This window comes from Pseudophryne corroboree, chromosome 1 (assembly GCF_028390025.1).
Source record: "Pseudophryne corroboree isolate aPseCor3 chromosome 1, aPseCor3.hap2, whole genome shotgun sequence".
Taxonomy (NCBI): domain Eukaryota; kingdom Metazoa; phylum Chordata; class Amphibia; order Anura; family Myobatrachidae; genus Pseudophryne; species Pseudophryne corroboree.
The window spans coordinates 422,319,970-422,344,450 of NC_086444.1; the positions used below are offsets into that span (position 1 = coordinate 422,319,970).

General features: G+C 48.0%; 1 protein-coding gene across 2 annotated transcripts in view; it reads right to left on the reverse strand.

Moving 5' to 3' along the window:
* The window catches only part of PES1 (pescadillo ribosomal biogenesis factor 1), a 79,068-nt gene that overhangs the window by 52,409 nt on the left and 2,178 nt on the right, over positions 1 to 24,481 (reverse strand). For both annotated transcript variants that reach the window (XM_063913393.1, XM_063913392.1), the window contains exons 2-3: positions 23,049 to 23,128; positions 16,243 to 16,396 (exon numbers count right to left, since the gene is read on the reverse strand). In XM_063913393.1, coding sequence (XP_063769463.1) covers positions 16,243 to 16,396; positions 23,049 to 23,128 — 234 coding nt within the window. The remainder of the gene's footprint in view (positions 1 to 16,242; positions 16,397 to 23,048; positions 23,129 to 24,481) is intronic.

Here is a 24,481-nt window from a genome sequence, read left to right on the forward strand (position 1 = left end):
ACTGCTCTGAGTGACTCCATCTGGATTTGAACTTTAAGTGTTCAAATATTTCAGATTTAGAATAGGTCTCACCTAGCCTTCTGGCTTCAGTACCACCATATAATGTGGAATAATACCCCTTTCTTTGTTGTAGGAGGGGTAATTTTATTATCACCTGCTGGGAATACAGCTTGTGAATTGTTTTCAATACTGCCTCCCTGTCGGAGGGAGACATTGGTACAGCAGACTACAGGAACCTGCGAGGGGGAAACGTCTCGACATTCCAATCTGTACCCCTTGGATACTACTTGTAGGATCCAGGGGTCCTGTACGGTCCCAGCGTCATGCTGAGAACTTGGTAGAAGCGTTGGAGGGCTTCTGTTCCTGGGAATGGGCTGCCTGCTGCAGTCTTCTTCCCTTTCCTCTATCCCTGGACAGATATGACTCTTATAGGGACGAAAGGACTGAGGCTGAAAAGATGGTGTCTTTTTCTGCAGAGATGTGACTTAGGGTAAAAAACGGTGGATTTTCCAGCAGTTGCCGTGGCCACCAGGTCCCATGGACCGACCCCAAATAACTCCTCCCCTTTATACGGCAATACATCTTTGTGCCGTTTGGAATCTCTTGCAGATATGGACATCGCATTTACTTTTGATGCCAGAGTGCAAATATCCCTCTGCGCATCTCGCATATATAGAAATGCATCCTTTAAATGCTCTATAGTCAATAAAATACTGTCCCTGTCAAGGGTATCAATATTTTTAGTCAGGGAATCCGACCAAGCCACCTCAGCTCTGCACATCCAGGCTGAGGCGATCGCTGGTCGCAGTATAACACCAGCATGTGTGTGTATACTTTTTTGGGATATTTTCCAGCCTCCTATCAGCTGGCTCCTTAAGTACGGCCCTATCTGTAGATGGTACCGCCACTTGTTCTGATAAGCGTGTGAGCGCCTTATCCACCCTAAGGGGTGTTTCCCAACGCGCCCTAACTTCTGGCGGGAAAGGGTATACCGCCAATAATTTTCACACACTTCATTTAATTTATCTGATTCAGGAAAAACTACAGGTAGTTTTTTCACATCCCACATAATACCCTTTTTTGTGGTACTTGTAGTATCAGAAATATGTAACACCTCCTTCATTGCCCTTAACGTGTGGCCCTAAAGGAAAATACGTTTGTTTCTTCACCGTCGACACTGAAATCAGTGTCCGTGTCTGGGTCTGTGTCGACCGACTGAGGTAAATGGGCGTTTTACAGCCCCTGACGGTGTTTGAGACGCCTGGACAGGTACTAATTTGTTCGCCGGCCGTCTCATGTCGTCAACCGGCTTGCAGCGTGTTGACATTATCACGTAATTCCATAAATAAGCCATCCATTCCGGTGTCGACTCCCTAGAGAGTGACATCACCATTACAGGCAATTTGCTCCGCCTCCTCACCAACATTTTCCTCATACATGTCGACACACACGTACCGACATACAGCACACACATAGGGAATGCTCTGATAGAGGACAGGACCCACTAGCCCCTTGGGGAGACAGAGGGAGAGTTTGCCAGCACACACCAAAACGCTATAATTATACAGGGACAACCTTTATATAAGTGTTCCTCCCTTATAGCATTTAATATATATTCATATCGCCAAATCAGTGCCCCCCCTCTCTGTTTTAACCATGTTTCTGTAGTGCAGTGCAGGGGAGAGCATGGGAGCCTTCCCACCAGCATTTCTGTGAGGGAAAATGGCGCTGTGTGCTGAGGAGAATAGGCCCCGCCCCCTTTTCGGTGGGCTTCTTCTCCGGAGTTTGTGATATCTGGCAGGGGTTAAATACATCCATATAGCCTCAAGGGCTATATGTGATGTATTTTTCGCCATACAGGTATTATACATTGCTGCCCAGGCCGCCCCCCCCCCCGCGCCCTGCACCCTCCGTGACCGCTGTGTGAAGTGTGCTGACAACAATGGCGCACAGCTGCAGTGCTGTGCGCTACCTGATGAAGACTGAAAGTCTTCTGCCGCCTGGTTCCGGACCTCTTCAATCTTCAGCATCTGCAAGGGGGGTCGGCGGCGCGGCTCCGGGACGAACCCCAGGGCGAGACCTGTGTTCCGACTCCCTCTGGAGCTAATGGTGTCCAGTAGCCTAAGAAGCCAATCCATCCTGCACGCTGGTGAGTTCACTTCTCTCCCCTAAGTCCCTCGATGCAGTGAGCCTGTTGCCAGCAAGACTCACTGAAAATAAAGAACCTAAAAACTTTTTCTAAGCAACTCTTTAAGAGAGCCACCTAGATTGCACCCTGCTCGGACGGGCACAAAAACCTAACTGAGGCTTGGAGGAGGGTCATAGGGGGAGGAGCCAGTACACACCATGTGATCCTAAAAGCTTACTTTTTGTGCCCTGTCTCCTGCGGAGCCGCTATTCCCCATGGTCCTGACGGAGTCCCCAGCATCCACTTAGGACGTTAGAGAAAAACGACAGTACTGCTGTTTCCAGGAGCTAGAGCCTTAAAGGAACGCGCAGACAGGAAAAGAGAGACCACCTTAAAATCTATTGATGTTGTAGCAGGGGACTCCGGAGGGCCTCACTGCGGTAAGTCCATGGCTGATATGGTGACGCTGAATCAGCACATCCAAGAATCTGCCCGCTTCCTCTGTGATACCATCAAAGGAATTGGAGTTATAAATGCCATACCTCTACCATAGCGCGCGCAGAGCGTTGCGGTTATAGTGTGGAAGCCTTGCCCTTCACAGGTGATTGGCTGTTTGGAGGTAAATTAGATACCTGGACTTTGAAGGCTACTGCTGGAATGTCCATGTACCTCCCCTATGCTGCTCCACCGGCTAGACGTTCTTACACTGGGCCTTCACTGCAGTCCTTGTGAACAGCGCGCTTTAAGGGTAAGGCAAGAGGTACCTCAAATGAGGCACGAGGCTCCAGAGGTAAGTCACGTAAACCTGCCACCACTGGGTCTCAGGACCAGAGCGTCGGCTCTGTCTCCTCAAAACCCTTCTCCGCTCCAGGGGGATCTCAGGGTGGGAGCTCGTCTGAGATTCTTCAGCTCCATGTGGAACAGCTCCTGCCAGAATACCTGGGTAAAAGACCTTATCTCCCAGGGCTACAAACTGGAGTTCGAAAGTTCTCTGCCTAACAGGTTTTTCAAGTTGGGTTTACCGGCTTCAGAAACCCTGCGCCTCACGCTACGGGAGGCCATTCAAAAGTTAGCTCAGACCCAGGTCATTGTTCCTGTGCCACTTCAGTAGCAAGGCGAGGGATACTATTCCAGCCTTTTTGTGGTACCAAAACCGGACGGTTCAGTGAGGCCTATTTTGAACCTCAAATCATTAAACCCATATCTGCGGGATTTCTGCTTCAAAATGGAGTCTGAGAGCAGTGATCTCAGGTCTGGAGGAAAGGGGAGTTCTTGGTAGACATAAAGGACGCTTACCTCCATATTCCAATATGGCCGCCTCATCAGGCCTACCTCTGATTTGCTCTGTTGGAGGAACACTACCAGATACAGGCGCTACCCTTCGGCCTATCCAAAGTGATGGCGGGAATGATGTACCAACTCAGGATTAACATTGTCCCCTACCTGGACGATCTGCTGATCAAAGCAAGATCAAAGGAAATACTGCTGGACAGCATCTGCCGCACGACATCCCTGTTATCACACCACGGTTGGATTCTGAATTTTCAAAAATCCCACCTGGAGCCAACCCAGCGTCTCCAGTTCCTCAGAATGATCCTGGACACTGTGGCACAGAAGGTCTTCCTTCCTGTAGACAAGGCGAAGGCACTTCAGTAGTTGGTTTGGGCAGTTCTGCAGCCAAACAGGGTCTCGGTACATCTTTGCACCAGTCTGTTGGGAAAGATGGTGGCCTCCTTCGAGGCCATTCAATTTGGCAGATTCTATGCAAGGACATTCCAAATGGATCTCCTAAAGAAGTGGTCGGGTTCACATCTGCAGATGCACCGGGTCATACGTCTCTCACCGCAGGCCAGGATTTCTCTTCTGTGGTGGTTGCAACCCTCCAACCTCTTGGAGCTTCGGTATCCAGGATTGGATTCTCTTTACCACGGATGCGAGCCTTCGGGGCTGGGGAGCTGTCATCCAAGGGGCACAGTTTCAGGAAAGGTGGTCAAGCATCGAAGCCTGTCTTCCTACAAACAGACTGGAACTCAGAGATATACAATGCTCTGCTACAGGGTTCTCATCTGCTCCAAGGTCGAGCCATTCAAGTTCAATCAGACAATGCCACGGCAGTGGCTTACATCAATCGACAAGGAGGGACGAAGAGCAGGGCCTGCTTGTGGGAGGTAACCAAGATTCTCCTCTGGGTTGAGAGGAATGCAAGGGCGGTATCGGCCATTTTCATTCCAGGAACAGACAACTGGGAGGCAGACTTCCTAAGTAATCACAACCTACACCCAGGAGAGTGGGTCTCCACCCGCAGGTATTTCATCTGATAACAGATCCGTGGGGCTATCCGCAGATCAATCTGATGGCCTCTCGGCTCAGCAACATTCGAGCCAGGAAAGCCGTCATGTCGAAGCATTACAACCATATCTGGAAACAATACGTCTCCTGGTGTAAGGGCCGAAAATATCCACTTGCGGATTTCAACCTGGGATGCTTTTTGCGTTTCTTACAGGCTAGTGTGGATATGGGCCTAAGGTTGTGCTCCATAAAAGTTCAGATCTCGGCCTTGTCCATTTTGTTTCAGAAGAAATTGACTGCTTTGCCTGAGGTACAGACATTCCTGCAGGGTGTCCTTCACATCCAGCCTCCTTTTGTGCCACCCATGGCAATTTGGGATCTACAAGTGGTTCTGACCTTTCTACAGTCCTCTTGGTTTGAATCTACCTTTCGTGAAAAAAGGTCACGCTTCTTGGCTTCCATCAGACGCGTTTCAGAACTTGGCGCCTTGTCCTGTAGGAGTCCCTACCTGGTCTTTCATGAGGACAGAGCGAAACTCAGGACTCGACAACAGTTCCTACCTAATGTGGTTTCTGCATTCCACCTAAATCAGCCTATTGTGGTTCCGGGGGCTTCGGCCACTTCCTCAATTCCCGAGTCCTTGGATGGGGTGCAAGCCATGAGGATTTACGTCAAGAGGACTGCTGCTGTCCGTAAATCAGATTTCCTCTTTGCGCTGTATCACGCTCACAAAAAGGGTCATCCTGCTTCAAAGCAGTCTATTGACCGTTGGATTAGGCTTACTATTCAACAGGCCTACGCTTCGGCGGACTTGCCTATTCCTCGGTCTGTCAAGGCCCACTCTACCAGGTCTTTGGGTTCTTCCTGGGCAGCTGCCCGTGGTGTCTCGGCCTTGCAACTTTGCTGGCCCGCTACCTGGTCAGGGACAAACATGTTTCAAAAGTTCTACAGGTTTGCTACACTGGCTACAAAGGATGTCCAGTTTGGACATTCGGTGCTACAGGCGTCTCAGCTTGTTCCCACCCATTCTGGGAACTTTGGGACGTTCCCATCGTACTAAGTGTCCCCAGTATCCCTTATGGATCATAGACAAAACAGGATTTTAATACCTACCGGTAAAGCCTTTTCTCGTAGTCCATAAGGGATACTGGGGGAAACTAGTAAGATGGGGTATAGACGGGGTCCAAAGGAGCCAGTGCAATTTAAAATTTCTTCAACTGGGTGTGCTAGCTCCGCCCCTCTATGCCCCCTCCCACAGACAGTTATAGGTAAAAACGTGCCCGAAGGAGAAAGGACATATATGAGAGAAGGAACATAACAGAAAGGGTGGTGAGATTTACACACCACTAACATACAACGACCAGCAACGGCTGATAACATGAACAGCTGAACAGGTAACTATAGAACAAGAACCTGCGGAAAAGTCCACACACTGAGGCGGGCGCCCAATATCCCTTATGGACTATGAGAAAAGCATTTACCAGTAGGTAATTAAAAATAAGATTTTACTTACCGATAAATCTATTTCTCGTAGTCCGTAGTGGATGCTGGGGACTCCGTCAGGACCATGGGGAATAGCGGCTCCGCAGGAGACAGGGCACAAAAAGTAAGCTTTTAGGATCACATGGTGTGTACTGGCTCCTCCCCCTATGACCCTCCTCCAAGCCTCAGTTAGGTACTGTGCCCGGACGAGCGTACACAATAAGGAAGGATCTTGAATCCCGGGTAAGACTCATACCAGCCACACCAATCACACCGTACAACCTGTGATTTGAACCCAGTTAACAGTATGATAACAACGAAGGAGCCTCTGAAAAGATGGCCCACAACAATAACAACCCGATTTTTGTAACAATTATGTACAAGTAATGCAGACAATCCGCACTTGGGATGGGCGCCCAGCATCCACTACGGACTACGAGAAATAGATTTATCGGTAAGTAAAATCTTATTTTCTCTAACGTCCTAGTGGATGCTGGGGACTCCGTCAGGACCATGGGGATTATACCAAAACTCCCAAACGGGCGGGAGAGTGCGGATGACTCTGCAGCACCGAATGAGAGAAACTCCAGGTCCTCCTCAGCCAGGGTATCAAATTTGTAGAATTTTACAAACGTGTTCCCCCCTGACCACGTAGCTGCTCGGCAAAGTTGTAAAGCCGAGACCCCTCGGGCAGCCGCCCAAGATGAGCCCACCTTCCTTGTGGAATGGGCATTTACAGATTTTGGCTGTGGCAGGCCTGTCACAGAATGTGCAAGCTGAATTGTACTACAAATCCAACGAGCAATAGTCTGCTTAGAAGCAGGAGCACCCAGCTTTTTGGGTGCATACAATATAAACAGCAAGTCAGACTTTCTGACTCCAGCCATCCTGGAATTATATATATATATATTTTCAGGGCCCTGACAACGTCTAGCAACTTGGAGTCCTCCAAGTCCCTAGTAGCCGCAGGCACCACAATAGGTTGTTTCAGGTGAAACGCTGACACCACCTTAGGAAGAAACTGGGGACAAGTCCGCAGTTCTGCCCTGTCCGAATGGAAAATTAAATATGGGCTTTTGTAAGACAAAGCCGCCAATTCTGACAATCGCCTGGCCGAGGCCAGGGCCAACAGCATGGTCACTTTCCATGTGAGATATTTCAAATCCACAGATTTGAGCGGTTCAAACCAATATGATTTGAGGAATCCCAACACTACGTTGAGATCCCACGGTGCCACTGGAGGCACAAAAGGGGCTGTATATGCAATACTCCCTTGACAAACTTCTGGACTTCAGGAACCGAAGCCAATTCTTTCTGGAAGAAAATCTACAGGGCCGAAACTTGAACCTTAATGAACCCCAATTTGAGGCTCATAGACACTCCTGTTTTCAGGAAGTGCAGAAATCGACCTAGTTGAAATTTCTTCGTGGGGCCTTCCTGGCCTCACCCACGCAACATATTTTCACCACATGTGGTGATAACGTTGTGCGGTCACCTCCTTCCTGGCTTTGACCAGGGTAGGTATGACCTCTTCCGAAATGCCTTTTCCCTTAGGATCCGGCGTTCAACCGCCATGCCGTCAAACGCAGCCGCGGTAAGTCTTGGAACAGACATGGTACTTGCTGAAGCAAGTCCCTTCTTAGCTCCCGAGGCCATTAGTCCTCTGTGAGCATCTCTTGAAGTTCCGGGTACCAAGTCCCTCTTGGCCAATCCGGAGCCACGAGTATATTTCTTACTCCTCTACGTCTTATAATTCTCAATACCTTGGTTATGAGAAGCAGAGGAGGGAACACATACACCGACTGTTACACCCACGGTGTTACCAGGACGTCCACAGCTATCGCCTGAAGGTCTCGTGACCTGGCGCAATACCTGTCCCGTTTTTTGTTCGGGCGGGACGCCATCATGTCCACCTTTGGTCTTTCCCAACGGTTCACAATCATGCGGAAAACTTCCCGATGAAGTTCCCACTCTCCCGGGTGGAGGTCGTGCCTGCTGAGGAAGTCTGCTTCCCAGTCGTCCACTCCCGGAATGAACACTGCTGACAGTGCTATCACGATTTTCCGCCTAGCGAAAAATCCTTGCAGTTTTGCCACTGCCCTCCTGCTTCTTGTGCCGCCCTTTCTGTTTACGTGGGCGACTGCCGTGATGTTATCCCACTGGATCAATACCGGCTGACCTTGAAGCAGAGGTCTTGCTAAGCTTAGAGCATTATAAATTTGCTCTTAGCTCCAGTATATTTATGTGGAGAGAATTCTCCAGACTTGATCACACTCCCTGGAAATTTTTTCCCTGTGTGACTGCTCCCCAGCCTCTCAGGCTGGCCTCCGTGGTCACCAGCATCCAATCCTGAATGCCGAATCTGCGGCCCTCTAGAAGATGAGCACTCTGTAATCACCACAGGAGAGACACCCTTGTCCTTGGATATAGGGTTATCCGCTGATGCATCTGAAGATGCGATCCGGACCATTTGTCCAGCAGATCCCACTGAAGAGTTCTTGCATGAAATCTGCCAAATGGAATCGCTTCGTAATAAGCCACCATTTTTACCAGGACTCTTGTGCAATGATGCACTGACACTTTTCCTGGTTTTAGGAGGATCCCGATTAGCTCGGATAACTCCCTGGCTTTCTCCTCTGGGAGAAACACCTTTTTTCTGGACTGTGTCCAGAATCATCCCTAGGACCAGCAGACGTGTCGTCGGAACAACTGCGGTTTTGGAATATTTAGAATCCACCCGTGCTGTCGTAGAACTACTTGAGATAGTGCTACTCCGACCTCCAACTGTTCTCTGGACCTTGTTCTTATCAGGAGGTCGTCCATTTTCTTTGAAGACGAATCCTCATTTCGGTCATTACCTTGGTAAGGACCCGGGGTGCCTTGGACAATCCAACGGCATCGTCTGAAACTGATAGTGACAGTTCTGTACCACGAACCTGAGGTACCCTTGGTGAGAAAAGCAAATTTTGGGACATGGAGGTAAGCATCCCTGATGTCCCGGGACACCATATAGTCCCCTTCTTCCCGGTTCGCTATCACTGCTCTGAGTGACTGCATCTGGATTTGAACCTTTGTAAGTGTTCAAATATTTCAGATTTAGAATAGGTCTCACCTAGCCTTCTGGCTTCAGTACCACCATATAGTGTGGAATAATACCCCTTTCCTTGTTGTAGGAGGGGTAATTTTATTATCACCTGCTGGGAATACAGCTTGTGAATTGTTTTCAATACTGCCTCCCTGTCGGAGGGAGACATTGGTACAGCAGACTACAGGAACCTGCGAGGGGGAAACGTCTCGACATTCCAATCTGTACCCCTTGGATACTACTTGTAGGATCCAGGGGTCCTGTACGGTCCCAGCGTCATGCTGAGAACTTGGTAGAAGCGGTGGAGGGCTTCTGTTCCTGGGAATGGGCTGCCTGCTGCAGTCTTCTTCCCTTTCCTCTATCCCTGGGCAGATATGACTCTTATAGGGACGAAAGGACTGAGGCTGAAAAGACGGTGTCTTTTTCTGCAGAGATGTGACTTAGGGTAAAAAACGGTGGATTTTCCAGCAGTTGCCGTGGCCACCAGGTCCCATGGACCGACCCCAAATAATTCCTCCCCTTTATACGGCAATACATCTTTGTGCCGTTTGGAATCTGCATCACCTGACCACTGTCGTGTCCATAAACATCTTCTTGCAGATATGGACATCGCATTTACTCTTGATGCCAGAGTGCAAATATCCCTCTGCGCATCTCGCATATATAGAAATGCATCCTTTAAATGCTCTTATAGTCAATAAAATACTGTCCCTGTCAAGGGTATCAATATTTTTAGTCAGGGAATCCGACCAAGCCACCTCAGCTCTGCACATCCAGGCTGAGGCGATCGCTGGTCGCAGTATAACACCAGCATGTGTGTGTATACTTTTTAGGATATTTTCCAGCCTCCTATCAGCTGGCTCCTTAAGTACGGCCCTATCTGTAGATGGTACCGCCACTTGTTCTGATAAGCATGTGAGCGCCTTATCCACCCTAAGGGGTGTTTCCCAACGCGCCCTAACTTCTGGCGGGAAAGGGTATACCGCCAATAATTTTCTATCGGGGGAAACCCACGCATCTCACACACTTCATTTAATTTATCTGATTCAGGAAAAACTACAGGTAGTTTTTTCACATCCCACATAATACCCTTTTTTGTGGTACTTGTAGTATCAGAAATATGTAACACCTCCTTCATTGCCCTTAACGTGTGGCCCTAAAGGAAAATACGTTTGTTTCTTCACCGTCGACACTGAAATCAGTGTCCGTGTCTGGGTCTGTGTCGACCGACTGAGGTAAATGGGCGTTTTACAGCCCCTGACGGTGTTTGAGACGCCTGGACAGGTACTAATTTGTTCGCCGGCCGTCTCATGTCGTCAACCGGCTTGCAGCGTGTTGACATTATCACGTAATTCCATAATTAAGCCATCCATTCCGGTGTCGACTCCCTAGAGAGTGACATCACCATTACAGGCAATTTGCTCCGCCTCCTCACCAACATTTTCCTCATACATGTCGACACACACGTACCGACATACAGCACACACATAGGGAATGCTCTGATAGAGGACAGGACCCACTAGCCCTTTGGGGAGACAGAGGGAGAGTTTGCCAGCACACACCAAAACGCTATAATTATACAGGGACAACCTTTATATAAGTGTTCCTCCCTTATAGCATTTTAATATATATTCATATCGCCAAATCAGTGCCCCCCCTCTCTGTTTTAACCCTGTTTCTGTAGTGCAGTGCAGGGGAGAGCATGGGAGCCTTCCCACCAGCATTTCTGTGAGGGAAAATGGCGCTGTGTGCTGAGGAGAATAGGCCCCGCCCCCTTTTCGGCGGGCTTCTTCTCCGGAGTCTGTGATATCTGGCAGGGGTTAAATACATCCATATAGCCTCAAGGGCTATATGTGATGTATTTTTCGCCATACAGGTATTATACATTGCTGCCCAGGGCGCCCCCCCCCGCGCCCTGCACCCTCCGTGACCGCTGTGTGAAGTGTGCTGACAACAATGGCGCACAGCTGCAGTGCTGTGCGCTACCTGATGAAGACTGAAAGTCTTCTGCCGCCTGGTTCCGGACCTCTTCAATCTTCAGCATCTGCAAGGGGGGTCGGCGGCGCGGCTCCGGGACGAACCCCAGGGCGAGACCTGTGTTCCGACTCCCTCTGGAGCTAATGGTGTCCAGTAGCCTAAGAAGCCAATCCATCCTGCACGCAGGTGAGTTCACTTCTCTCCCCTAAGTCCCTCGATGCAGTGAGCCTGTTGCCAGCAGGACTCACTGAAAATAAAGAACCTAAAAACTTTTTCTAAGCAACTCTTTAAGAGAGCCACCTAGATTGCACCCTGCTCGGACGGGCACAAAAACCTAACTGAGGCTTGGAGGAGGGTCATAGGGGGAGGAGCCAGTACACACCATGTGATCCTAAAAGCTTACTTTTTGTGCCGTCTCCTGCGGAGCCGCTATTCCCCATGGTCCTGACAGAGTCCCCAGCATCCACTAGGACGTTAGAGAAATCAGATTTTCTCTAGCATCCATAAGGGATATTGGGGGAAACTAGTACAATGGGGACGTCCCAAACTTTCAGAATGGGCGGAAATGTGCGGAGACTGCTGCAGCGCCGCCTGCCCAAACTGGGTATCCTCTTTGGCCAGGGTATCAAATTTGTAGAACTTCACAAAAAAGTGTTCTTCCCCGACCAGGTAGCAGCTCGACAATAGTTGCAAGGCTGAGACTCCAAGGGCAGCCACCCAGGAAGAGCCCACTGATCTAGTTGAGTGGGCCTTTAGATAATTAGGAACAGGTAATGCTGCCAACACATAGGCCTATTGGATAGTAAGCCTGATCCAACGAGAAATGGACTGCTTTGAAGCAGTGCAACCCTTTTTCTGCGCATCATAGAGCACAAAAAAGAAATCGTTCTTTCTGACCCGAGCTGTACGCTTGACATATCTTCAAGGCACACACAGCATCCAAAGCCTCCGGAGGAGCAGAAGCATCAGAACTGGATGGAACCACAATAGGTAGTAATCCCTAGGACGTAAGCCCTTATGCACACCAGCCTGCAGAAAACGTAGGAAACGTCCCAAGTGAAACCCTGCAGGCGGATACGTGCGTTCCTCGCACCAGAGACATCTCTCCTCCAGATATAATGAGTGTTTTGACGTCACAGGTTTACTGGCCTGAACCATGGTTGCAATAACCTTTTTGGAAAGGCCCTTGTGAGCTAGAATGTTCCGCTCAACCTCCATGCCGTCAAACGAAGACGCCGTAAGTCTGGGTAGACGAACGGCCTTTGTTGTAGAAGATCGCTCCTGAGTGGGAGAGGCCAAGGGTCTTGGACGGACATGTACAGAAGATCTGCATACCACCCCATCCGAGGCCAATCCGGGGCAATTAGAATTGCCTGTACACCTTGATTCCTGAGTTGCTTTAGCACTCTTGGGAGCAATGGGATCGGAGGAAACCGGTAGACCAGCCGGTATGGCCAAGGCGACGCCAGTGCGTACGCTGCCCTCGCCTGAAGGTCCCTGGTCCACGAGCAATACCAGGGAAATTTCTTGTTGAGACGAGAAGCCTTCATGGCTATTTGTTGGCAATCCCACCGGTCAATGATCTGCTGGAACACCAGATGGTGGAGTCCCCACTCCCCCGGGTGGAGATCGTGATGACTCAGGAAGTCCGCCTCCCAGTTATCCACACCCGGAATGAAGATTGCTGATATGGCTCTTGCATTTCTTTCCGCCCAGAGGAGTATCTCTGACACCTCTCGCATGCAGGCTCTGCTTTTTGTCCCACCTTGTCAATTGATTTATGCCACCACCATGGTGTTGTCCGACTGTACCAGGATAGCATGATCCTTGAGCAGATTAGAGGCTTGAAGTAGAGCATTGTAGATCGCCCGAAGCTCCAGAATGTTGATTGGAAGGAGGCTTTCGTGGGCTGACCACCTGTCCTAGAACTGCGCCCCTTGGGTGACAGCTCCCCATCCTCTCAGACTCGCATCCGTCGTGAGGAGGGTCCAATCCTGCATTCCAAAACTCCTGCCCTCCAGGAGATTGGAGGACTGTAGCCACCACAGGAGGGAAATCCTGGCCTGAGGTGACAGCTGAATCATCCAGTGCATCTGGAGATGTGATCCGGACCACTTGCTCAGGAGATCCAACTGACACGTTCTGGCATGGAACCTCCCATACTGGATTGCCTCGTAGGAGGCAACCATCTTTCCCAACAATCTTATGCAGAGATGTACGGACACTCAAGTAGGGCGGAGCACCATGCGGACCATCTCCTGAAGTGTTGTCGGCTTGTCCTCTGGTAGAAACACCTTCTGGGGCACAGTATCCAGCAACATCCCCAGAAACTAGAGCCTGAGTTGGCTCCAGGTGGGACTTCTGTAAATTGAGGATCCACCCATGGTCGGACAGAAGACGGATGGTGCGGTCGATATGGAGCAACAAAATCTCCCTGGATCTTGCCTCTATCAGAAGATCGTCCAGATAAGGGACCACATTGATCCCTTGGACCCGGAGTCCAGGGGGCGGGGGGTACTGTCGAACTCCAGCTTGTAACCTGAGGCTTTAGTGGAAGCAGAACTAGTGGATGTTTCCTGAGAACTAGTACTTGCAGGTTTTCTGGACTTACCTCTGGTGCCTCTAGCCGCATTGGAGGCACCTCTGGCCTTCTATCGAAATGTGCGAGACCGAAAAGGTCCCGGGTTGGAACGTCTCGCCGGCGGAGCCCCACAGGAAAGAAACGTGGATTTCCCAGCAGTAACCTTGGAAATCCATGCATCCAACTCAACCCCAAAAAGCCATTCCCCAGAAAAGGGGAGGGACTCCACGTTACGTTTGGCTTCTGCATCCGCAATCTACTGACGCAACCACAAAGCCCTGCGCGCCAACACCGCCATCCGAGCATTTATGTTGCCCATCTCCTTGAGGAAATCACAGAGGACACGGGTAGGGTCATGAATGTGCTTCAGGAAGGTTACCATGGTAACTAAGGGCATATCCCCAAAGAGGCCCCCCTGAATTTGTGTGGCCCAAGAATGAATGGCATGGGTCATCCAGCAACCGGCAATGACCGGTCTTTGTGAAAGGCCGGCTGCAGTGTAAATAGATTTTAGGGTAGTCTATCTTTCTATCCCCAGGATCCTTCGTAGTAAAGAAGCCCAGGGCAGGCAGCACCGCCTTCTTAGACAGGCGAGAGATTGAGACATCCACCCCAGGGGGATCCTCCAAAATTTTCTACCTTGAGGAGCAAATGGGAAAGTGCACAAAAACTTTTTGAACACTTGGAATTTTTTGTCTGGATTTTTCCAGGCCTGTTTGAATAAGTCATCTAACTCTGGAGATTCAGGGAAAGGGACATTGGGCTTGTTTTGTATAAAGAAAAACGACTGCTGTGAAGCAGCGTCCTCTAGAGGGAGCCGTAACACATCCCTTATAGCCAAAATGAGGGGTTCAATACCCTGAGTAGAATCAGGATCCCCACTAACGGGATCCAGGTCATCCCCATCATCTTGTAAATCATCATCTGTATCAGAGAGCAGAGCAGGTAAACTATGCTTCTAGGGACCTGCACGAGAGAGGGGGCTGCGCATCAGCCCTAACAGCTAAATCTGCAACAGCTTGTTGCAGCAGCTGAGTTTTCTTCACATTATCAGTGAGCTGGGATGACATATCTGACATCATAGTTTTAAGAGACCCTAATCAGTAGGGCTCTGTACCCTCTTCCCCAACCTCTTCACTAATTTGTGAAGATTGACTGCACCGCTCACAGGAAACAGACTCATTTAATAATGGAGAGCATCTGGTGTGACAGATACTGCACAGCTTGTGCTTACCCATATTTCGCAGTAAGTACAAAAACATACACACAGACAGTTATAATGCAAGCCTGTCCTACTGTATGTGAGAGGAGACACAGAGAGAGGGATGATACCAGCACACCCTGAGCTGCACAGTCCCAGTGAGACTGTCAGCTCTGTAAATCACAGTAACACTAACAAAATGCAGTCCTAAATAGGCTCAGAATAGTGTACACAAGCGGCTCTCCCCCTTAGCTACACCCTGTACCAGTTTCCAGCGTGTCTTGTGAGGCAGGAAGCACCGAGTGTGTGCTGTTAATGGCTGCTGGTAAGCAGAGGAAGGTGCCAAAACACAGCTGGTCCTGCTCTGAGGAAGCTCCACCCCTCCAATGCGCTGGAGCTGTACATATTATTTATACTGGCAAAGTCTCTAAATAGCTTAAAATCTCCCACAAGTGCTTAGTTGAGCAGTTTTGTGCCAATGTACACACGGGGGATCCTAGCGGGACCCCCCAGGGAGGGTCCCATACGCCGCACCCGTCGTCAGCCGCACTTTGAACTGGGGACGGTGTGTGCTCACCACCGATGTCACCTTCAGGCAGCGTTAGGGGTGTGTGGCATGCTGCGGCTGTGACAGCCAAGGCGCAGTACTCCGCTGAACAAACAGCCCCCCAGGACGGTGGTCCTGCAGCGGGGAAGCGGCTCTGCACCTCGCAAGGCCAGTGACCGTCCCCCACCTAACTCCCACAGCGCAGGTATGCGGTTGCCCAGACAGAATACCGAAAAAAATAAGTTTGAAATGAAATTGAAGAAAACTCCCTGGAGCTGCAGAGAAGTGCATCATCTCCTGAGGGCATCCTCTCCTGAGGGCACTTTCTTTCTAAACTGCCTGTGGGAGGGGCCATGGAGGGGAGGAGCCAACACACCCAGTTGAAGAAATTTTAAGTACACTGGCTCCTTTGGACCCCGTCTATACCCCATCGTACTAGTTTCCCCCAATATCCCTTACGGATGAGAGAGAAAAGAGGATTTTAATTACCTACCGGTTAATCCTTTTCTCATAGTCCATAAAGGATACTGGGCGCTCGCCTCTATGAGCACACTACTAGCCCCGCACATATATGCTCTGCCCACACACAATCTCAGGGGGAACACTAAATTAACATGATGCGGTCTACTAACTGAACACTCCACCTCATTCAAATCTCTACCAACAAATAGCTGTTAAATCCAAGAATCGGTTCAAACCTTTGCAGTCCATACCCTTTGCAGTCCTTAGCCCATACCAAGTGCTTTTACTACTGGATGTATGAGCATGTAAAGGAAAATGTCTAAAGACAGCACATACTGTGTAGTACATTAGGTTTAGTATCTAGAGTTGGGCACGGAATGACAATACAGTTACATATTATAAGGTTAGAAAAATGCTTAAGGTTAGAAACATGAACTTGTTCTAGATGGCTACTTTTATATGGAGCATAGAAATAGGACACAGAACAGACCTTGTACTCTCTGAATTTTCCCACAATAGGCTCATGAAGCAGAAACTTTATATCCTTTAAGAGATAGAAAGTCCGGGGAGCTGTGGACCCCTTATTCACTTTTTTCTTGTGCTTGGGCTCATGAGGATAGATACCTTTTAAGATACAAAGGCGTCTAAGGAGACAAAGTAAAATGCATCAGTTTATTTAAAGCAGTAAATTGCACAACACGCTTTCTGTCCAACACTGCAGCAAAAAAATAGGATTTTGGTACTTACCGATAAATCCATTTCTCTGAATCCACTTGGGGACAATGGAGAGCTAGACAGCTTGGGTGTGAAGTTTGCAGACCGGAGGTGGCACAATAAATTAATGAAAAAAATAAATAAAAAATTTGTTCACAGCTGGCTCTTACCCCTTCACGCCCCCTATTCCTCCAGTTTGAAAAATTTGACGGAGAGAAGAGGGAACATGAAAAACTCACGCCTTATGGGAAGGAACTAAAACATATCACAATGTCAAACAGCAACCAAGAACTACTAAGAAAAATAGTAACTACCTTGTGTGACCCAATGTAACAAGATCATGCAGGCTGACAACACCGAGGTGGGCGTCCAGTGACCCCGAGTGGATTCAGAGAAATGGATTTATCGGTAAGTACCAAAATCCTCTTTTCTCTATCATCCACTAGGGGACACTGGAGATCTAGACAGCTGAGGACGACCCAAAGATATTCCCATGGGCAGGAGTGCTGTCCGAAGCCTGTAGAACCAAACAACAAAAATTTGAATCTCTAGAAGCAAAAGTGTCAAATTTGTAAAAGCGAGTGAACGTGTGTGCTGATGACCACATTACAGCTCTACAAAGTTGGGCCGTAGAAGCTCCTCTAGCCGCAGCCCAGAAGCCCCCATAGATCTGGTGGTATGAGCATCCACCCGAAACTGAACTCTCTTACCGTTTGAGATATATGCCTGCTTGATGGTTAGTCTTATCCATCTAGCCAATGTTTGTTTTGAAGCTGGCCAACCTATCCTAGGGCCATCATACAGAACAAACAAAGCGTCTGTTGTCCTAAGGCAACCAGTAGCCTGTATGGACACTCTTAAAGCTGTGACCACACCCAAGGAAAAATCCCCATCTGACACCCCCTGGAAAGATGGAACAACAACAACTGGTTGGTTTATGAGAAAACCAGATACCACCTTAGGTAAAAACTCTGCCTTAGAAAGACAAGAAAGGGACTTTAACATGACAGGGCCCCCCAATTCAGAGACCCTTTGTGCTGATGCTAAAGCCAACAGTAAGACTGTTTTCTCAACACACATATTTGAGATCTGCCCGTTACAAAGGTTCAAAAAGGTAATATCTCAAAAACTCCAACACTAAATTGATATCCCACGGAGCCGTGGGTGGACGAAAAAGGTGGTTGAATTCTCAAAACTCCCTGTAAAAAGGTCTGAACCTCCTGCAGGGACGTCAACGTTTGCTGGAAAAGAATTGAACGTCCTGAGACTAGAACCTTCAATGATCCCAAGCGTAATCCACCATCCAATCCTGCTTGGAGAAATCTCAGCAATCTAGTAAAGCGGAATTCTGTAGGATTCCAACCCTTAGGCAGGCACTAGTCCATGTATTTCTTCCAGACCCTTTGGTAGTTTGCCGCCATGACTGGTTTCCTTGCAGCTAACATGGTAGGGATAGCTGATCTTGGGATACCCTTCTCCCTTAAAATCCTGATTTCAAGAACCACGCCGTCAAACGTAGTCGGTTCAGATCCGGATGCAGAAATGGGCCTTGTGACAGCAGATCCTCCCTCTGTGGTAGTCTCCAAGGCACGTCCGCCAGAAATTTCTTCAGATCCGTATACCAAATTCTGCAAGGTCAAACTGGCGCTATCAAGATTACCCACGATCTGTCCGGTTTCACCTTTTTTAACACTTGGTAACAACGGAAACGGTGGGAATATGTATACCAGGACGTAATTCCAGTGAACTGCCAGTGCTTCCGCTGCTGGATCCCGCGTCCTGGCCACATATCTCGGCAACTGATGGTTGTTCAGAGAGGCCATGAGATCTACCTGCGGTAAACCCCACCTTCCCACCACTGCGTCAAAGACCTGTGGGTGTAGACTCCATTCTCCTGGGTGCTTATCCTGCCGGCTGAGGTAATCCGCCTCCCAATTGTCCCTCCTGGAATGAAGGTTGCCGACAGGATTAAGCTGTGTCTTTCCGCCGAGGACAGAATCTTTGTAGCATCCCTTAGGCCTCCCTTGGCCTTAAGGCCAAGTGGCTCTTTGTTCCTCCCTGACGATTTATGTATGCCGCTGCTGTCACACTGTCCGATTGTCGAGCTCTTACTAGACTCTCCGCTTGAAGTGCACTGTAGATGGCTCGTAGTTCCAGCACATTTATTGGCAAGCTGCTCTCGTCCTGTGACCGTCTCCCCTAAAATTGATGGTTGAATAGTACTGCACCACATCCTCTGAGACTGGCATGTGTCGTCAAAATGATCCAATCCCAGATTCCAAACCTTTTTCCCTTCGATAGGTTCCTGTGAACAGACTACCAAATCAACGAAGTTCTGGCCTGTGGTGACAAGCAAATTCTTCTCCCTTGGGCAATCAGATTTAATTGAAAAGGTCTGGAATGTAGTCTGCCATACTGGATCACTTCGAAGGAAGCCACCATCTTTCCCAGAAGCCATACACAGAGATGCAACGATACCGTCTGATTCTGTAAGACCAGTCGAACCATCTCCTTGATGTTTCGAATCTTGTTCTCCAGAAGGAACACTCAATTGTATTGTGTCCAAGATGAAACCCAGGAATTGAATTCTCTGTGTCGGATGTAAATTTTTTAATATTCACAATCCAACCGTGTTGAATTAGAAATTGCTGAGTGATCCGAGCACCCCTGATCAATAGGTCCTGGGTCGTCAAAAGGTCGTCTAGCTACGGTATTATCGTCACTCCTAACGATTTCAATTTCGCTATCATGACTGCCATGATCTTTGTGAAGATTCTCGGGCCTATGAGGGGCCGAATGGCAGAGAACTGAATTGGTAATGATCCTTGTCCACGGCAAACCTTAAATAAGCTTGGTGTGGGGACCAAATTGGGACATGGAGGTACGCATCCTTTATGTTCATCAACACCATGAACTCCCGTTGCTCCAGACTCACAACGACTGACTATCGATTCCATCTTGAATCTGTAAACTGTCAGGAATTGATTTAATACCTTTAAATTGAGGAATGGTCTTACGGACCAATCTGGTTTTGGTACTACAAAAAGATTTGAAAAAAAAAAAAAAAACCCTGTTCCTCGAACTGGTGCAATTACTTCCGTCAGAAGTAACTTTGGAATAGCCATGTCTAATGCTCTCGCTCTTTGAGTGCACCGAGGAAGACCTGTAGTAAAGAATAACCTGTGAGGTCGGGTTCGAAAATCCATTTGGGAAATAATGTTGTTGATCCAGACTTCTGGGGAGGTTTCGGCCCAGGCTTCCTGAAACCCCATCAACCGTGCACCCACCTTGGATGACCCAAGGTATTCTGGGAGACCGTCATGCAACAGTCTTGTCGGCAGGCTTGGAGTCCTGCTTTCGGGCTGTGGACTGGGAACGGCCTCTGCCTGTTTCCACGTGCTTGTCCACCAAAACCTCCTCTTCCGGTACGAAAAGGACTGCGTCCAAAAAGAATTAACCACCGGACCAGAGAAGCTTCTTCTTACCGGTTGCGTGGTCCTAGGATACGTAGTTGGCAGAAACATGGATTTTCAGCCTGCGAAATCCACTTGTCCAATTCTGGACCAAACAATGCTTCCCCCCACAAAGGGGATAGCTTACGCTGCCTTTTTTGAATCCGAATCCACTTGCCAATCTCTGAGCCAGAGAATCTGCCTGGCCGATATTGCCGAAGCTGAAACGCGTGATGATATCCTACTAGAATCTTTTGTAGCTTGACAAATGGAAGTGGTCGAGTCCCGGATAGGCTCCACTAGTCAAACTATTTATTCACGATTATTATCCTCCACAACAGCTCCAACTATTTGCACTGCCCAAGCGACAATAGCCTTATTAACCCATGCACCTACAATCGTAGGTCTCTGTGATGCACCTGCAGCCACGAAGATGGATTTAAGGGCCGTATCCAACTTACGTTCTGACACATCCTTTAGTGTAGTCACATTCGGTATTGAGAAGATTGTCTTTGACACTCTAGCCAGAGAAGCATCCACAATCAGTATCACTTCCCATTTGGACATAACTCTCTTAAGCAAGGGATCATTAACTGTGAACTTTTTGGGTAATTGGAAGAGAGTCTATCCGGCTGCTTCCATGCTTCTCCCATCTGATCCTGGAGTGTCTGAGGAATCGCAAATTCTGCCGCTGCCAGTTTCTGTAATTCAAACAGAGCAAACACCTCAGGTTCCTTAATTTCCTCTTCTTTGAAATTAAGTACCTGTTTAACCACCTCAATAAGGGATTCTATCCCCTTTAACTCTGATCCTCCTCCTGAGGACTACCATCCAATATCTCAAACGATTCTCTCTCCTCCTAATCTACCTCTTCCGACAGGACAGGAAGAGGTCTCTTTACAGATTTGCGCACAGTCTTTTCCACCTGTGCGGGTGGAGTAAGTCTAATGAGGAATTCTTCCATAGTTTTTGAGAAACCCGCAGCCCATTCTAAATGTTGCTTACGGGATTCTGCCATCTCTTTAGAGATATCCGCCAGAGCATTTTCCCATGACCCGGATGGACCACTGCTCCCATTTAAGCGTCCATTCCCAAACATGTGTCGCACACCCCGGAGCTGCCAACACTTGTGCTCTTTTTCTCACATTTTGAACATGCATAACATATTTTTGTGGTCTTGGTTGGTGCTTTAGAGACACCATGTCCAACACTCACACCAAACAGCAGTGCTTTCACTCTATTAGTATATATGGAGAAAGACTGCAGGGATATGGGGAGCAATGAAAATAGGTCTTTTATACCAGTGGTTCTCAACCTCGGTCCACAGTTCATGTTTTGCAGGTCTCCTCACAGGATTGCAAGTGAAATAATTTGCTCCACCTGTGGGTCTTTTAAAATGTGTCAGTTAGCAATGAATGCAACTGTTCAGCTGCTAGGCGACCTGGAAAACATGAACTGTTGGGGCACTTGAGGACAGAGGTTGAGAACCACTGTTTTAGACACATAGCTGGAAAAAGAATAAAAAATTTGCAAAAAAAATTTTTTTTAAACCAGCCAGACGTTTACAAACCCCACGCCACTAACTGTTAAGACAGCTTGAGAGGTGACAGGGCTGATACTTCTGATGCTCCCTCCTCCGCAGGACCTGTCAGTTGCGTCCCTTGGAAGACAATATATAAATCTTTAATACCATAATGTAGATTTCAGAAGATCATCTAACAGCAGTGCCTACATCTAAGAGCCAGCGCCACACAGAAGCCTTAATGTCTGAAAATGTAGGGACAGACCTAAAATAATGAACATGGCGGCTGCTATGAAGAGAATACGATCAGGGCAAGGAGTGTCTTATAACTCCGCCTCCCTCACCTCTCTCCTCCTTGTGAAATGCCGCTCTAACAGCACGCCTAAGAAAACAAGATGGCCACAATTTAAATTTTTCCCCTTCACCTGCTGCCTGGCTCCCCTGCGCCTATCTGTGCGCGCCAACTCGGCTACCTCACGAGTCGAGCCGTGCCGCTCCGGAGCTTCCTTCCGTGCATCCACTACCTTGCCGCCTGCTATGTTGCGGGCTCCCGCCGGCGGGGGGATATATATTATACACGCTAGGAGCTGCGTCCGCTGCTTGGCTACTCACTGTTAGAAGAAACTTCTGACTGAGAAGCTGATCCCTTCCACCGAGATCTTAGTATCAAATGTACTCTGAAAGCACAGTCAAAGTTAGACTGCACCCTCCTTTATTTTTTTTATTTTTTATTTTTTTTGGGGGGGGGGGGGAGCTTTTGTGGAGCAAGAGTTCCTTTCTGTGCTTCCCCCTCCTAGCACAATTTTTCAAACTGGAGGGATAGGAGGGCGTGAAGGGGGAGGAGCCAGCTGTGAGCACATTTTTTTTATTAATTCATTGTGCCACCTCCGGTCTGCAATCTTCACACCCCAGCTGTCTAGATCTCCAGTGTCCCCTAGCGGATGAGAGAGAAATGGGATTCAGTTAATATGGGGGGGAATTCAACAGATGGCAAAGGGTGCAAATTTTGCAGTGGCATTTAAATGCTGGCAACAGTTGCCCTTCTCGCACCCTTTACCTGCCCGATTCACACAAAAGTGCTTGCTACCCTATGCAGTAGCAAACACTTTTGTGCGAGATCCTGCTGCAATAAAGTGCGACGGGTGCCACACAGATTCAGCCAGGAAAGATAATCGTCGGCAACGGAATTCCCCACAGTATGCCTCAAAGTAAAACCATTGACAAGGATTCCTCTATAAAAGGGATATATGGGAGTTCTGGAATTTATCAAATTCAGCACAAACAGATGTGTCATGGACTATTAATTTACATCTAGATTAGACCACTAACAAATTACATTTTCTTTCATCTCTACATTACATTCAGCACTCACCCCATCCAATTAAAAGTCAATTCTGTCAATAGAACAAATTACCACAAAGATACAAAACCTCTATAGAATATAGCGAGGGGTCTTGATAAAAACGCTGACTGAAGGTTATGGTACAAGGTGAACAATTTCATTTTATGTTATGCAATAAGCATATTTCTTCCTTCCTTGATGATTACAAAATGCAGTTTGAATACACATCAACAGTATTGGGAACACGTATTTTACAGGAGTTGTACCTGAAATCTGGTAGGCTCAACTGCAACTTCTTTCGAGCCTTATTCCTTGTGATGTAGTTGGTGGCAGCGCCACGCTCATACTAGGGAAAACGGGGAGATAAAACTTATATTAATTCATTACACATTTCCAGGGTAGTAAAAACATAAATATCAAGTGCCCTGTCTTCATGCTCAACACAGACAATAACAAGACACAGGTGCCCTTTGACAACTTACCAGACAAAAAATAATAATTTTTGAGCAGCTCTATTTTACAAATGACTCTCTCCCCAGCTTCACAACCAAATCCCTGTACGTTATATTGGAAAGGGGATGAAGGAAAGTAGATAGGTGCGCTCACCAGCAGCAAGTAAATCTGTATTATGTCTAGGAACCTCCACCACATTACAATTTCCACATACAGTGACATGTACAGATAACCCGCACTTCGAGGGTGTCAATAAATGAATAAAAGGTTCACCGTCTCTTTCCTTCCACTTCTACAAATACGGTATCAATCCTCGTGTGAATGTGAAGGGAATTTAAAAAGAGACATATATACTGAAGTACAGTTTAATCATAAAAACAATTCATAACAGTGACAAACTTTAGCACATTATATATAAAGTGCATGCATGCATGTTATATATATATATATATATATATCTATATCTCAAAGAGTGGGGATCCTTAAGGGGCTGTAGACTCAGTGATTACTGGCTGGATGCAGGGCTGTTAAACAGTCCTAAAAGCGCGTGAATCTCCTAAGTTGGAACACTCGGGTATCGCAGACCACACGTGCAGATGTCCTCCTTGCCGGGCCGATAAGGACGGGGGCATTGTCCTTCAGCCTCGGTGACTGCGCTCAAGGGAATATTTACAAGAGTTGATCAGAGAGGATTTTCCGTGCTCTGTATAACCGAATAGCTGCAGGAGAACCCGGTTATACCTCTGATTCCCCGCAGTCACAGAGGCTGAAGGACAATGCCCCCGCCCTTATCGGCCCGGCAAGGAGAACATCTGCACGTGTGGTCTGCGATACCCGGGTGTTCCAACTTAGGAGATTCACGCGCTTTTAGGACTGTTTGTTAACAGCCCTGCATCCAGCAGGTAATCACTGAATCTACAGCCCCTTAAGGATCCACACTCTTTGTTATATATACACATGCACTTTATATATAATGTGCTATAGTTTGTCATTGTTATGAATTGTTTTATGAATAAACTGTACTTCACTATATATGTCTCTTTTTAAATTCCCTTCACGTGCACACGAGGAATGATACTGCATTTGTAGAAGTGGAAGGAAAGCGACGGTGAACCTTTTATTCATTTACCGACACCTTCAAATCGCGGGTTATCTGTATATGTCACTGTATGTGGAACCTGTACGTTATATTGCCTACCCTGCCACACTGTCAGCTATGACTGGCGGCTGAGCAGACCTATATGAT